Here is a 14,943-nt window from a genome sequence, read left to right as displayed (position 1 = left end):
GGATGCCTTTGAGATGTAAAGTTGATGGAGTCCAGGAGAGTATTTGGGGGAAGATGCACAAGTGTTTCTGCCCAGCTTTTGCCTGTTGTCAGAGACAGGGCACTGCGCTGGGCATTGCTCTGGCTTGGCCCAGTACGGCTGTTCCTATGGAAATCTCTCCTCCTCCCCTATAAACCCATCGCTTCCTGTCCCGTCACAAAAGCTTCTTCAATGTTTTGCGTAACGCTTTGCTTTCATCCCCAGGAGCTGCCAGCGTGGTTGTGGGCCACCCCCTGGACACTATCAAGGTAAACCACTTTGAACTGTGCTCTCACGTCACCACCCAAAACTCCACCGATGGGGAGATGGCCTCTTTCTAGATGACGCTTCTAAAGACCTTCACTTCCCCCGTCACCCCAACGAGGAATTTAGCCGGGGTAGAAATATTTTCGTAGGCTTTAGCCTTTCTTCCTCTCCAATGCTTGTTTCGAATGAGAAACTAAAAGAACTGGCTGATAGGTGTGAGTTCCTCCAGTGAGGATTAATGCTGATAATTAAACCTGGCCTCACTTAATGTGTGGTTTACTGAACAGTTCTGCCAACGTTTTATTGAACTTTGCCACAGACAAGTATTCAAAGGGCAACGGGGGAACTGTATTTGTTTTGTGGCAGGCACATTTTTATGTTTTCCTAGTGTTGGCTACGCTGGAAGGGCAGAGTGCTGAAATTGTTATCCCAGGGCTATGAGATGCAATATTTACTATTCCTGCAAGACAATTATTCCTCAGAGGGAAGGGTTTAGAGATGTACGAAGATATTCGCTAGCACGATGCAGACAAGCCCATGCACACACCAATACAGCCTGACCCAACCAAGTTGACCATCCCTACTGATGCAGAGATATAGAGGAAGATCCTGTTCCTTTCTCCTTTTGCACAGCGTGATAGGCATCTCTGGCCAGCTTTCACTGCTTCAACTGTTCTGCCCATGTGCTCTGATCTGGTTTAAGCCTCACTGCTGGCACCAGGCGGGGTTGTCAGATGCAGCAGACTCAAGAGCCAGTGGTCCTGTTTGCACCTTAGAGACCCTTGGAGGGAAATGGGGAGGAGGCAGGCTCCAGCACGGCACATCCTTTCCCCAGCCATCACAGCCATCCCCTCGCACAGAGCTGGCTCTCCTAGGGTTGGGAGACGGCCTGCCAGCCCTATCCTTTCCGAGCTGCTAAGGTGATACCAGCCCTTGGAGCAATGCCGTGTGAGGATGGGTGCAGACCCCCTGCAGGAGGAGCCGCAAGGCTGCCCGCACCATCCCAGCGATGGGCAGGGCCAGGGAACGGGCAGCGCAGGCAGGCTCTGCCCAAGGGTTGCCAAGGCAATCTCCATCTCAGGCTGGCCATCAGGGCGTCGTTGCCAGGTTTGGGGGAGTTTGGCAACAACGGATCCTGCTGGGAAGCATCAAGTTTCTGGATGCCAAGAAAGAGCGAGCCCATCCTTCAGTGCTTATAAAGACAACTGTCAGGCTGACCCCTCCGTTGCCCTTGGCTTTGGACATGGCCTGGGAATACCAAGTAGGCAGACTTGTTATCTTTCCAAATTTAGGGGAAGGGAAGTGGAAAGGAGAGTTTTTATGTGGCACTAAGCCAGCAAAGGGGCAGCTCAGCAGCGTTTGCAGCCTCCAGGGGACTGGGGGTCCTTCCCCACCTGGAGGAGAGGACAAGACTGAACGAAAGGTTGGATGGGGTATGTGGCATCTGCACCATGGTTCCCATCAAGCAGGCCTCCTCCTTCAACTGGCCCCTTCCCAGCGTCGCGGCTTCCATCAAACCCAAGCAGCTGTTTTTCCACAGCTTTGCAAAACTCTAAATAGTTTTACATTTACGCACTTTTCATCCTCCATATTGCATTCATTTCCCCAGACCTTTCTTCAGTTTCTGGGTGTCACCCAAGGGCCCTGTCTAATTAAAATGTAACAGAAAGGAGAAGTTTTCTGAGGGATATCCATACTGGTATCAGCTGACTTTGACAGAGATGCCAGCAGGGATTTCAGCGCTGGGTGTTAACAGCTTAGCTAAGGGGCATATGTGCAAGGAGCAGCTTGTGAGGACGCTCAGTTGCCCTCAGTTACTCAAAAAATGTATTAACTTGAACCTCTAAATACCTGGTTACTGTGTAAAAGAAAAAAAAACAAGCCCATGGGGGCAAAATGGAAACGTCTGGGCTAAGTGTGCAGATGAAGCCAGGAGAGAATGCAGGTCTGTGCACCACAGTTGCCCTGTCCCGGGCTGCTCGGGGTGCAGCCAGCCTCCCCGCCAATCCCCCTGGCCCCGTTACCCCCCACATGAGTCACAGTGTGCACAGGTCTGCACCCCTGGCCCGGGCCTGCCTGCATTGCACAATGTGTGCTGCATGAGCCATAGCCGGCATCGTCACGTACCAGCCTGTTTATAAGGGCTCAGTAAATATTCTGCTTTCACTGCCACTTTCTCCGTGGCCTCTGGCCAGGCGTAGAGCGGTGCTCGGTGCTCGGTGCAGGCAGACGGCTGCACAGAGCCACCCTGGGGTGAGGGGTGAGCCCGGGGTTCGGTCCTTCTTGCTCCCCAGACGGGTCCCACAGCAGCACCCCACTGGTCAGCCTCTTGCAGGGCCCTGGGCAGGGCTCTGGGCCAAATCATTGTGTCATTCAACCTGCTATTTGCTGTCCAAAAGCTCTCCCCAGGCACGAACTCCGGAGGACACTCACTCCTTTGGGCTTTAAATTCCCAAATAAAGTTCCTGCTTCACCCTGGTGTAAGTCAGGGCTGAGCCACTGGAGGGGACCGGGCACTTGCCTCCAGCACGGGTGAGCACTGTCCCTCCAGGCTTCATTTTGCCATTCCTTTTTTTTTTAGCAGCAATGCTGATGGATACAACCAGAAATGCCATCTTCATTCCGTAAAAACATCCCCGACAGAGCACATGTGAGTGTCTTCCTATAAAAAATGAGCTCTGGCCTCAGCCAAGATTAACTGCTGAAGCCCCAAGTCCTGCGAACCAAATAGGGTTTCCGTTTCCTCACACACCTCTAAGCCCAAAAAATGCATCACTTGTTGGTGTTTTGTTACTGCAAACTTGTGAGCAGCTTGAATGAAAGATGATCTAAATATGTGTGTGCATGTGTTTATGTCTATGTATTTATGTGAGAAGGGGAAGGCATGTTGAAGCATACAGGCTTTGTCGTGATTTACATGCCATTTCTTACAGCTGTTGTAGGCATCTTTTGGAAGGGGTATAACCATTGCTTTCCAGAAACAGAATGTCTTTGTTGGAAATGATGTAAAACTGTATTTTTGAGTGAAGCATGGAGAATTTCTGTGATGTATTCTATGATAGTATTTCTATGTCTTAAAATCCACCTTGTATCAGAAGGGCCCCGGAAGCCTCCCAGGGGAGCTCTCCTCTCCATCCTTAAGCAACGCATGCCAACCTCCACCGAGAGTCCCCGAACGGGGGAGAATACATCACTCTCCAATTTGCACATAAATCAGGACCTTGCCAATGACAGCACTGCACACCAGCAGTCTGCCGCAAGCGCTGTGCCCGGCTCGGGTAGCTGGTCTGGACTCGAGAGCAATTTGACAGTCATCGATTCCAGATGTTGCAGAAAGCTTCAGACCTCTGAGGTCCTGTGTAGCCCTGCTTCTGGCAAAGTTCAAGGGAGGGTGGATGCATATATATCTTATTTTATTGCTCTGTTTTCTTTGAGCTAAGGAAAGATTCGCTCTCAAAGCAAAGTACACATTGTTTATGTACTATGAGCTTTCACTGGGCTGGATTTTAATCGCATTTCATGTCTTTTGCAGACTCGTTTGCAAGCTGGACAAGGATATGGAAATACACTCAACTGTGTTCTCACTGTGTACAGAAATGAGTCTGTAAGTACTTTATCTTACTTAAAATGTGCTGGTAGGAAATGCAAATAGATAAACAGCTAAATACATAAAGCAATTATACAAAATCACAGTTGACACCAGCAGTTATATGAAGACCAATAAAGTTGGTGCAATTGAGACTGCAAATTTCTACAGCCTTCTCTTGCTAACTCTAAGGTAACTCTCTTGGTTATTCCTATAGGGAAAAGAGAGATCCCTGGCAGGGAGTGATAAATGACATTGCCCATGTCTCTGCATGGGTCAGGATGTTACATCCACAGTGGCTCTTTTGCCTGTACCTGCTGGCAAAGCTCTACCGCAGGTATTTTGCTGACTTTGGTGATGCCAGGACAGAAGCTGGCCATAAGAGGGACTTCTACATGGGTTCCTGTGCTTTCAGCATATCCTGTATTCTGCACAATGTTTACAAGTCTTTAGCAGTATGAACTAATTTTCATTTGCTCAGCATGTGCAGATGGTTGGTTCCAGGAGACATCTGGTACTTGGATTTGCATTGCTGGCCTGATAGACAAGTTGGGGTTTACTCTGCTCAGTCCCGTTCGCTCCCTTAACTCCTGCTCCCTTCCCTGGATAGGTGGCTGGCTTCTTCAAAGGCATGTCCTTCCCGCTGGCCAGCATTGCCGTCTACAGCTCCGTGGTGTTTGGCGTCTTCAGCAACACGCAACGGCTCCTCAGCCAGCTCCGCCATGGAGATTCATCTCACACACCAGCGCTTGCTGACGTGGCTCTGGCCAGCATGGTGGCAGGGTTCGTCTCCGTGGGCATCGGCACTCCTGTGGACCTGGTAAAGATAAGGCTACAGATGCAAATGCAGCCATACATCAAAGGTAGGAAGCAAGAATTTCTTTTTCCTTTCTCTGCCAGTTCTCAGTGTTTACCGAGAGCTTTAGGACAACTTTGCTTCAAGGCCTGGCTCTCTGCTGCCTTGTGCTGCTGCAATTAAGCTAAAAATGCTTCCTTCTGCCTCAGGATGGACCCCATCCTGCTCAGCTCAAGGGGAGGGTTTTTATCAGTGACATTGATCAGATCTCTGCTGGTGTTCCCAGCTGATTGGGATCTATAACGAACACAGGGGCAGGTCTACTCAGGACCTGTAGCCACTGGAGCTGCCTCCCCCACACGGCTGTGAGGCAGGAACAGCAAGTCCCTGGGCTGTCAGGTCCCCTGGAGATCCCAACTGCCAGCGGTAATGCCAGCTCTCCATCTCCTGCTGCACACTCTCAGCCCCACATATATTTGCCCATAAACCCCTCTCTGTTATTCCACCCCCCTCTGTTCAAAAGCAAAAATTTCACATGTACATTTGAAAACGGCTGGCTTATTCGGGGCAGGGTTGCAGGTAACGCAGGCGCAGGCAAGGCGGGTCAGGAGGGGACACTGGCAGGATGGCAGCGGGCAGCTGTAACCTCTCCAGAAGCTGCAGGCAGAAGGAGCTGCTTCTGCTCGAGGCGGCAGCTGAATTTCATCGCAGGCTGCCAGCGCGGAGCAAACCCTATCAGAGCACATGCACAGCCGAAGGAAGAGACGGCGCAGCTTCAGAGCTGAACAGCTTGGATTTCAGCAGTTTCACAAACACCATTCTCATGATTACAATTGCGGTGCTTAACTGTGAAAAATTGACATTTTTGTATTGGTTTGATGAAATAATATTATATCCATTTTTAAAAGCCTCCACGCAGCTTAGCAACCTAATGCCCTTTCCAAAAGCAGCTTGGTCCTCTGTATCAGAAGGGCCAGGCTCTGAAGATGCCAAGGCTTTCAAAGATGCAGCTTGGCACCATGTGGTTAAAATCCATGAAAATTGGGCACATAGCCTTAAACTCATTTGGAAATCTCACCGGGCACATACCTATTGGAAAGCATGAAATGCAGCTAAGAAAAATCTGTCCTGAAGCGTCTAAACATCTTTTAAAAATGGACCTAAGTCCCCTTTCTTAAAACTTTATTTCCCACACTACATAGTGACCCCAGCAAAAAAAAAATGGATGGCAGTGATTGCTGTCTGTTCAGTGGTGGTAGGCTTTTGAGAGGAGTTCTGTAGCAATATAGCTACTATAACGGTTGTATCTTTTTTTGCAGCAAACATTAAACTAAAGCCCACCATTCCTGGATTTCCTGTGTACCGAGGCCCAATTCACTGTTTTAGGACAGTCCTACAGAAAGAGGGGATAGCAGGAATATACCGAGGTGCGGGAGCAATGCTTCTGAGGGATGTTCCTGGGTACTGCCTCTATTTCACCCCTTACACGTTTTTCTGTGAATGGATTACCTCTGATGGATGCATTTCCCCTAATCCCTCCTCCATCTGGCTGGCAGGGGGTGTAGCAGGTAAGCACCCTTTTTTCCCACAACACTGGCAAAACAAGGACAGGAAGGTTCCCAGGGGTGGCTCAGGGGCCGCCACATCCTCCCGGTCACCACAAGAGGACATGGGGCTGAACGACCTTCCCCCCCCCAGGGCCAGGTCCCCTGGCACCACGGCTGCGCTTTATGACTTGACAAACTTTATGGAAGTTGCGTTATCAGATCTTCATCAGGGTCAATGTCAGCGAGAAGGAAAACAGCCAGCGCCTTCACCTCCCTGGACGTCTCGCAGCAGTCTGCGTATCACATTGCCAGTGACACACGGCGGCCAAGGTGCCTCCAGAAGAGGACTTCAACCTGTTGGCTGCCCACCAGGAGGGTGTGCACCCTACCTGCACGGAGCAGAAGCAGAGTTGACTGTTACTGATCATCTTTTTTTCCTGTGTACACCTGCCAGTAAGACTGGCATGTGCGTCCCCCTACCATGCTTACATGTGTAAGGTCACCCCTACACCCACTCCTCATTTCTTGGCCATTTCTAAATTGCAGACCCCTAAACGCAAGTCAATCCTTAGCTCAGGTAATGATTACAAAATGCCCTCTCCGTTTCTCCGGCAAATAAATAGAGCCTTGGCCCATCTGGACAGCTTCTCTAGTATGCCCCAACACCCACGTAGGTCCAAACTCATCTGTCCAGCTGGGCCACGTATTGCGGTCACGTGCTGACCTATTTAGAGAGGCAAAACGTCCCACTCAGCTGCAGGCTAATCAGTGCAGATAGACGGTCTCTTTATTGGAATAACGATGTATCTCAGCTGCACGGAGCCTAATCCTGGTTGCATGAGATGGACCAGCCTCTTTCTTGCATTCTCAGCTCAAACTTCGCTTTTCAACAGTATTATCTGAGGACTCCAGTTTTTCTGAAAGCAGCAGCTCCCCGCAGCTCGGGCTATTTCCACAACACCTCCATGCTCCACCAGAAGCACGGCAGAAGATGTATTTGCACCTGGGGGAGCACCTCCTGGGCTGCCTGCATTTGATTACCAGCGTAACCCCCCAAATCTCTGCTTCTTTCAGAAACAGGGAATTTTACTCCCAGAAATACCGTTCCTGGACCTGAGCAGGGTGAATGCCCTGAGATGAAAATCCCGTGAATATGACGTGGTAGATGAGAGGTGAATTTCTGAGTTCACTGACCTGTGGCCAAGGAAATATAGAGAAGAAATTGTTCAAATACTTCTGCATTTTTCTAGGAGCCATTTCCTGGGGGACTGCTACTCCAATGGATGTTGTGAAAAGTCGACTTCAGGCAGATGGAGTTTATTTAAACAAGTACAAAGGGACCCTTGACTGTATCTTGCAGAGCTACCAGAACGAGGGCTTAAAAGTAAGTGGTATTTGAAGTAAAATCTGGGTATGAGGCATTTAATTTTCAATTGGGAAATACAATGGCTGTTACAAACCTATCTGCAGGGTTGAGAGACAGCTAAAGCCAGTTACTGCTAAATTATAATAATGACAGCAGGTAATTATAGTGCAGATTCTTTCTAAATCATAATAGTGAGAGTAATAATGTGCCTTACAGCAATGAAAAAATGAATGGCTGGGGGTCGCAGCCTGCCGGTGTAACTGACTTAAAATAACACTTCATGTCAGTGCATTTAATTGTGAATATGATTTGACATCATAAATCAGAGGTAGAAAATCTTGCCCCTGTGATTGCTTCTACAAAATGCAGAGGTCAAATATTTTTCACGGACACCGAAGTCAATGGGAACTGATTCCAGTGGGACCGGGTTGGCACCCCGGGTGCGTTAGGTTGCCTTGGGCAATGCTTTGGTGGAACTGATGCTGCCCACCCTCAATTTGCACCAAGGCAGAGTAGATTGAAAATGCTCTTAAATCAGAATTGCTTCTGCTTCGAACGTGAAGAATGCATGCCAAAAAACCTTATCCCTTTTTTCTGACTTTGTTTATTAGTGTAATAAAAGTTGTTTGTTCTACCTGCAAACTTTGCCTCGGTTAAATGTGAATGGCAGAGAACCAGGGTTTGCAGCTTTATTGCACTGCCAATGCATGGTTACGTCTTCTGATATTGAAATAAATCTGTATTTAAGTTGTCATCAAAACATCACGTGGGCTCTTAACTCCAAAGTGTTAATTTTCACATTCTGAGAGAAAAGTAACAAGTTACAAAAAGAAAAATAACCTGCAAAATCACAAGTTAGTGCGATTTCAATATTTGCCAACATGCCACTATGTTACGCCAGCCGTCACAGGAGCCTGCAGTCTGGTTCATTTTTTGCCACTGAGTGAAGAAAGTCACAGTCATATGAAGCACAGGCACCTGGAGAGATGCTAAAGACCATGCTCGGAGGGTCAGAAGAGGGTCAGGGTGCCCTGGGCTCTACGCAGACCACCTGCCCTGCCCGTTCAGTTTGGCATGCAGTTTCACAGTAAAACACAGGGTGGCTGAAAAGGGAATTTCCATGTGTTTTCCCTTCTCTCTCCGTCCTCATCCTCACCCCCTACCCTCCTTGTCCTGCCTGAATATTAACAACTAATTCAGGCACTTAGATTTTTTTTGTTTGAGGTCTGAGCTGCTTGCAGTTTTTCTATCATACCTGGCACCCGGACCAAAGCCAGCAATAGGGTTAAGTAACAGCTGATGATAAGACTAGATCCTTCTCTCGTAAGGAAAACCTTTTTATGTGTTGGGGGACACAGAACTGATAAACGGCAAACCCAGCTCTGGATGTTTTCATTCTGGGACAAAGGAACCGCATTCGCAGTGCTGAAAATAATTGCCTGGTGTACACAAAAAAATGTAAATATAGCCCTCTTCTTTCTCCATAGTCAGGTGTGTTCATTCTGATGAGAAAAAAAGTATGTCTCTGGGCTTTTCTTCATAAATCTTCATTATTATTTAACTTGGGTCTCTCGTGTTACTTTACGGATACTGCAAAAATTTGAATTTCCTCCCAGAAAATTCTATCTTTCCTAGCAAAATAAAACACCCCAATAAATCAAGCAATATCCTAAATATCCCAATATTGCAATTTCACGTTGCAAACTCTATCCTAAACAACGTGAAGATGTTTTGATTCTGTCTCGTACAAGTCAGCACCATGCACTGGATTTATTGGATACAAGATACGGTCATGTTTAGCAGACCTCAGTATTTCAGGGAAAATGCTGGTTAGACACTTAAATCTATGGGCTTCTGGTTCTTGCAGCCAAGATCCTCCATGCTTTCTTAGAGTAGCTGTGGGAGCTTTGCCTTTGTAAAGCCTGGAAGGGGGCTTGCTTTGCTGATGTTACTTTTTGTGTCTATTCTGAACTTCTGGTGTTTAGATTAGTGACCACAGTGATTAGGCTGGTTGGTTAACCGAGTGATTGTGTGAGAAACAGGCCAGCAGAGATACTCCCTGCAATCATCATTTTGTAAGTAGGCTCACCCCAGAGTGAGTGGTTTGTGCGCACCCTTGCACATACCAGGCAGCAATGCCTGTAGTGAGGGGGGTTTCGAAGGGAGACAAGCCAATGCCAGGAGCAACAAGGGCCCCTTCTCCACTTTCCAAAAAGCACTTTACTGTTCAAGCACTTAACACAGCGTCTTTCACTTTTGTAAGTGCCACCATCTTTTAAAAAAATATATATTGAGTAGAATGGGGAAGTCTGGCTGTATAAATTCATATTTATTATTTTAATGAAAGAAAACTCTGGGATATGTATGAGCACCAAAGCTTGACCTTAGGAACCGACATGTGAGAATATCAGCTTCTATCGAATATTTTTTTCCAAAGCCGGTGGCAAGAGCTAGTTCTCAGCAAGGTACAGAGTAAGTCTAGTTCTCTGACGATTGAGAAATTGTTCCTATGCTCAAAGGTGAAACCTGCAAAATAGTCCACGTGGCACAGTGCCCGTATCGGCCAGGCTGGCTCACAGCCACACTGCTCCCTCTCCACTTCCCAGACGTCTTCTGCACCCATAGACCCAGCCCCAGGAGTCAGAGCATTTGCTGCATGAAAGCAACAGCCTTCCTGTTGTACCCTGGGGTTTGCATGATCCTCGCACGCTGACATATGCAAAGGGAAGAAGGACCAGTAGCTAGGTAGACCAACACTGGAAGACGTTTTAGATTTCTTGCTTTCTGCTCTACACCAGTGGCATGAGGCCATTTTTTACCCTTTACCTCTTGTAGCTCTTGCTGGCAGATACAGAGTGGGGTCCACAGGGAGCATGGAACACAATGATACCAAACCAGTGACTTTTGCCATTGCATTTCCATTCTCCAGACTTCAGCAAAGACCAGCAGTGAGAGTGTATCTCCTGAGCAAACCAAGATTTGGTTCCTCAGAATCCCACCATGACTTTGTTCAATGCTTTCTTCTTCTTCTTAAAATAGCCAGTATATTCCTATGCTCTAACCTTTCTCCATCCCCAACAGGTCTTTTTTAGGGGCATCACGATCAATGCAGTGCGAGGATTCCCAATGAGTTCAGCCATGTTTCTTGGCTATGAACTTTCCCTCAAAGCAATGAAAAGAGACCAAACTGAGACCAATCCTTAACTTCCAGGTCAGCACATAAAGACCCTCTAGCTTTGTTAAAATTAGAGAATTAATCTTTGAATCAAATGGAGTTGCAATTGTATAGATCCTCTGAAAGTCAGATAGCTTACATGGCTACCTACATCTGAATAGTCAAACACTTTTCAAATTTGGGTCTGTGGGATTTGGAGCAGACAATAGATGTGCCGATGGATTTTGGTTTCATTCCAGATCTCCTGGAATTTCATTGCAATCTGTTCTGATTGTTGTGATTGTTTTTATTAGTATGAATCAGAAAAGAAAATTTGAAAGGAGAATATTCTCTAACATTTTATAAATTTTGAAATACCATTCTCACTAGAGTGCCTGCACAGTATCCTTTCCTCCCTTGATCCATCCACAAAGACCTGAAATAAGCCCTTTGAAAGTGTCTTGACTATCAACTCACAGTTTTCTCTTTCCCTCATAAACCTAGGGTTGCATAAAGGAGCAGCATTAAAAATATCTGGTTGAAGAAACTTTTTTAGCAGTTAAATACTCAAGATTATTCTTAGCAGTCTTTGCTGTTTTCTGCAGTACTTCATAAACCTCCTTCTTTCTTATTTCAAAAGCGTTGCCAAGAAGACCTGAAAGTCTCCTACTTTCCTGAGCCAAATCAGCATGTGGTGTTGGTGAAGGCTCAGCTGCTCTGACCGAAGACTCCCATCCTGCACCTACAGCATCTGCTTTCTCTTCTGCCACGGGCTTAGTCCCTGGAGGACTCCAAAAACTGCACCAGCTCAATCAAATCCAAAGACCATTTTCTTATCTTTCACTCTGTTGTCTAAAAGCACCTTAATAATTCCCATGGTAGTGTTGGGCTTTATCACCGATGACATTTTCCCATTGAGCTGAGAGAACAATTTACTTCCCTTACCCACACAAGTGAGACACCCAAACCCAGCCCACCCGACATCAGCCAAGGGAGCGTCTTTTTTACAACACTGCGTATAATGCTCGACTTTTTTGTGAACAAGGAAAGGAGGAGGTGTGGTGGGTGTGCAGGTGCTTTTTGTGTAGGAAGGTCTGGATTCCCACCAAATCCTAGCTTGCTTTCAGCATCAAAGCAATGGATGACTCCACCCGTATGAACGGATACTCGTGTTTTACATCACAGAACTCTCCAGTTTGCCACAATTTAACACGTTATCATGAAAAAATGCGAAGGGCTTCAACAACTTCAGTTTGTTATCCAAGGTATAAATTAAATTGGGAAACAGGAGGACATTAAATTCAGAGACTAAGCTGCTCTTTTTCTTCAGAAAACAATAAAATAAGTCTGCATTTCATATAGATGGCTGCCTATTAATTTACCTAACTCGCCTTGTGTAGGCCTCCAGCGACCTGCTAGAGGTATCTCATTAGACCTTCTGATCTCCCTGACATGACAGTCCAGCTTGCCAACTGCCAAATCCTGCAGACATCACTTTGCAGCCTTGAGAGACCATCACCAAAGGAAGTCTCTTTAAGGGATGCAGAGTTTATCCCAAACTATTCTCTAAAATACATGGGCCAGCTTCTGACCTCCAGCTCTTTGCTGCAACCCCACTGAGACAACTGGGGCAGACCCAGGTCTCTCTTTGGTCTACCTCAGCCTTTCAATTATTCCAAGATCTTTTACATCATGATTATTTCTGTTTATGCTGTTAAATATCTCCATGCTTTATTTTCTAAGCATGGAGCTTCTGATGCCAAAAACCAAGAAGAACCAGCTCTGCTGGGACAAGAGGACTCTGGTGGCACTGGCAGGAGAGGCTGAGGGTAACAGCCTCGCATGCAGAGGGACATGCGGCATGGGGGAACAGTCTGGGACAACACTGTCCTGTGGGAAATGTATGGTTCTCCCCCATCTTCCTCTGGAGAAGAAGAGCTCTGGGGAAAAAGCCCAGCAATGGCAGTTTTGGCTGATGCCCTCAGTAAAGGTTTCTGAAGACAACCTGGAGTAGCCGTCCAGCTTTCCTCCATAAAAGGAGGAGAAGGACAGAGAAACTCCTACGTCCCCTTCCCTGGATGAACAGAGGAATTGGCGACAAGACTTGAAGACCTCAGCAGAAAGTGCCTAAAACCTTGGGCCTGGAGCAGCACTCAGAAATGGGGTCCCCAACCTTGGGCTCCTCTTCACTGGGGCCCGAATTAAAAACAGAAGTGTGGCTTCCCCCAAAACTGGCCTTAAAAAGTGGGAGAAACACCTGGTGTTGCTTCATCTCAGGACTTGCAGGAGAGGAGGCTCACAGTGCCTTTGAGCTTGGCAAGAACACAGGGAACTGTTTTTGATAAACAATATGGATAAAACTGATGAGCCTTCACACAAGTATTTGTTGCTGGCTGCATTTAAGGATTCATCCTTTCCATGTTACCTATTTTAATGCATATACGTAAAACATGTTCTTTAGATGCATGATATCATATGTCTCCAGGGATAATACTCGGGGAGACTGGTTTTTCAGTGCAAATAAATGGTGTTGCTTATCTGCCTGCATTATGTAAAATGGACCTTGAATTAATTAAATTGATGAGGTTTGCAACAAGCTGTGTATCTGAATGATCCTGCCCTCACGGTGCCCAGGTTTGGTCTGTTCAGTGCCTCCCTGGGCGTAAAGCCCTGAGGCCCACGTTGGAATTGCACGGTGATTTTTCCTGATATTCTTCATACAATTAAACCAGTTTTGAGATGGATGCCCAGGATTTACTCGGAAAAAACTCTCGTGGAACACACACCTGCCAGCAGGAGCTGTCAGGGAGAGCTGTGGACTACCCAGTGTAGAAAGGGAGCAGAGGGCAGAAAGCTTTTAATATAAAAACATGAAAAGCAAGTGGGAAGTGAATAAAAAGCTTTGGCCACATGATGGCATCCTCGTCTGTGGCAGGGCACGGCCATGTGCCGCTCGCTGGAGCTGCCAGGCAATCTCTTTCTGTCTTGTTCCATTCAACCCCGAGTCCAGGTTTGCTGCCAGACCAGCACACACTCCCTTCCCAACAGGGCAGCCCCACACTGGGCAGCACGCAGGTGATTTTGGGGTGACCCTGCCCTGCCAATGGCTTCCCTAGCCCGGCAGCACAGAAGGCAAGCCCTGGACACACTGGTTAATCAGTGTATCACCCCGTTAGCATTCATAGAGAAACCACGAGTGAGGCAAAGCAACGCCAGGCTGGAGCATGAGGGTTTCGAGGGTGACAGCAGCCCTGGCCACCGTGCAGGAGGTCGGGCTGACACTGGGTCAGGCACAGCAGGGTTGGGACAAGCGGCTTTTGAGGCACAGCACTTTGTGGTACAGTTGTACCCATCGCTGTGATCAATCACAGCGGATCCCTGCACACGGAGCCTGATAAATAATTTAATCTTGCTTTTAGAGTGGTGAGTGCATGGCTGTGTCACCGAGGAAAGAGGTCCAGTGGTGGGGTTGGGTGACGCCGCAGGGGGTCAGCCCCATGTCTCGAAGATGAGGGATGGCAATTACAATTTATGCACACAGAGACTTGACAGGTCTGTGTCTTGTGAATGATTTTCTTTATGATATATCAAATGCATTAATTTTTAGAGATCATATCAGTATCATTATCCATTGATAGAAATTAGGATCTCTAAGGAATCCTTTTCAGGCGCCTGCTGATGGGAGTTTAAAACAGTGCCTTGCCTGGCAGGCAAACAGCCATACATACAGCTGATTCAAATCCCTTGTATGGGGCACCGATTGCATATGTTGGTGGTTTTGTCCCTGAATTACACAAAAGAAAAATCCCCTGTGTCAGTGTAATTCAGGATACGGACCTGCTCCTCTATCAGTGCTGTGGCCGTAGTGACCTACCATCGGTGGCACATTCGCCAGCACCATGCACGCTGGAGCGGGAGAAGCCATCTGCTTGAGAGCTTGTTCACAGATGCTCACAGAGTCCCACATTTCTAAGATAAATGCAGTAAATCCTGAAATTGGTCAAAAATGAGAATGGAGACCAGTAGGGATACCTACTTCTATGCTTTTCTTGCCTGGAATATGAAAGCATACGCAGACCTGTCATGCCTCAAATGAGTCTGTAATTGCCCAACTTTCATGTCGCTAGTGGTGTTCCAGCTCGTACAACACCCCATATTACTTAATGAGATGCTGGCTGGGTAGCTGTTTTTCCCAGTTTATGCACTATG

At 47.2% G+C, this 14,943-nt stretch overlaps 1 protein-coding gene across 1 annotated transcript; it reads left to right on the top strand.

Annotated features, from left to right (window-relative positions):
* Window positions 1–248: 248 nt before the first annotated feature.
* Window positions 249–12,093, top strand: SLC25A48 (solute carrier family 25, member 48). Its single transcript, XM_009322700.1, has 7 exons — window positions 249–287; window positions 3,818–3,889; window positions 4,482–4,734; window positions 5,987–6,235; window positions 7,465–7,598; window positions 10,662–10,791; window positions 11,375–12,093. The coding sequence occupies exons 3-6, from the start codon at window positions 4,503–4,505 to the stop codon at window positions 10,782–10,784; spliced, it is 738 nt and encodes a 245-aa protein (XP_009320975.1). The 5' UTR covers window positions 249–287; window positions 3,818–3,889; window positions 4,482–4,502; the 3' UTR covers window positions 10,785–10,791; window positions 11,375–12,093.
* The last annotated feature ends 2,850 nt before the right edge of the window (window positions 12,094–14,943 follow it).

Source organism: Pygoscelis adeliae, unplaced genomic scaffold, assembly GCF_000699105.1.
Source record: "Pygoscelis adeliae isolate BGI_AS28 unplaced genomic scaffold, ASM69910v1 Scaffold34, whole genome shotgun sequence".
In the NCBI taxonomy this organism is placed as follows: Eukaryota; Metazoa; Chordata; class Aves; order Sphenisciformes; family Spheniscidae; genus Pygoscelis; species Pygoscelis adeliae.
The sequence above is the reverse complement of the archived record's forward strand: the minus strand, read 5'-3'. Positions and strand labels throughout refer to the sequence as shown.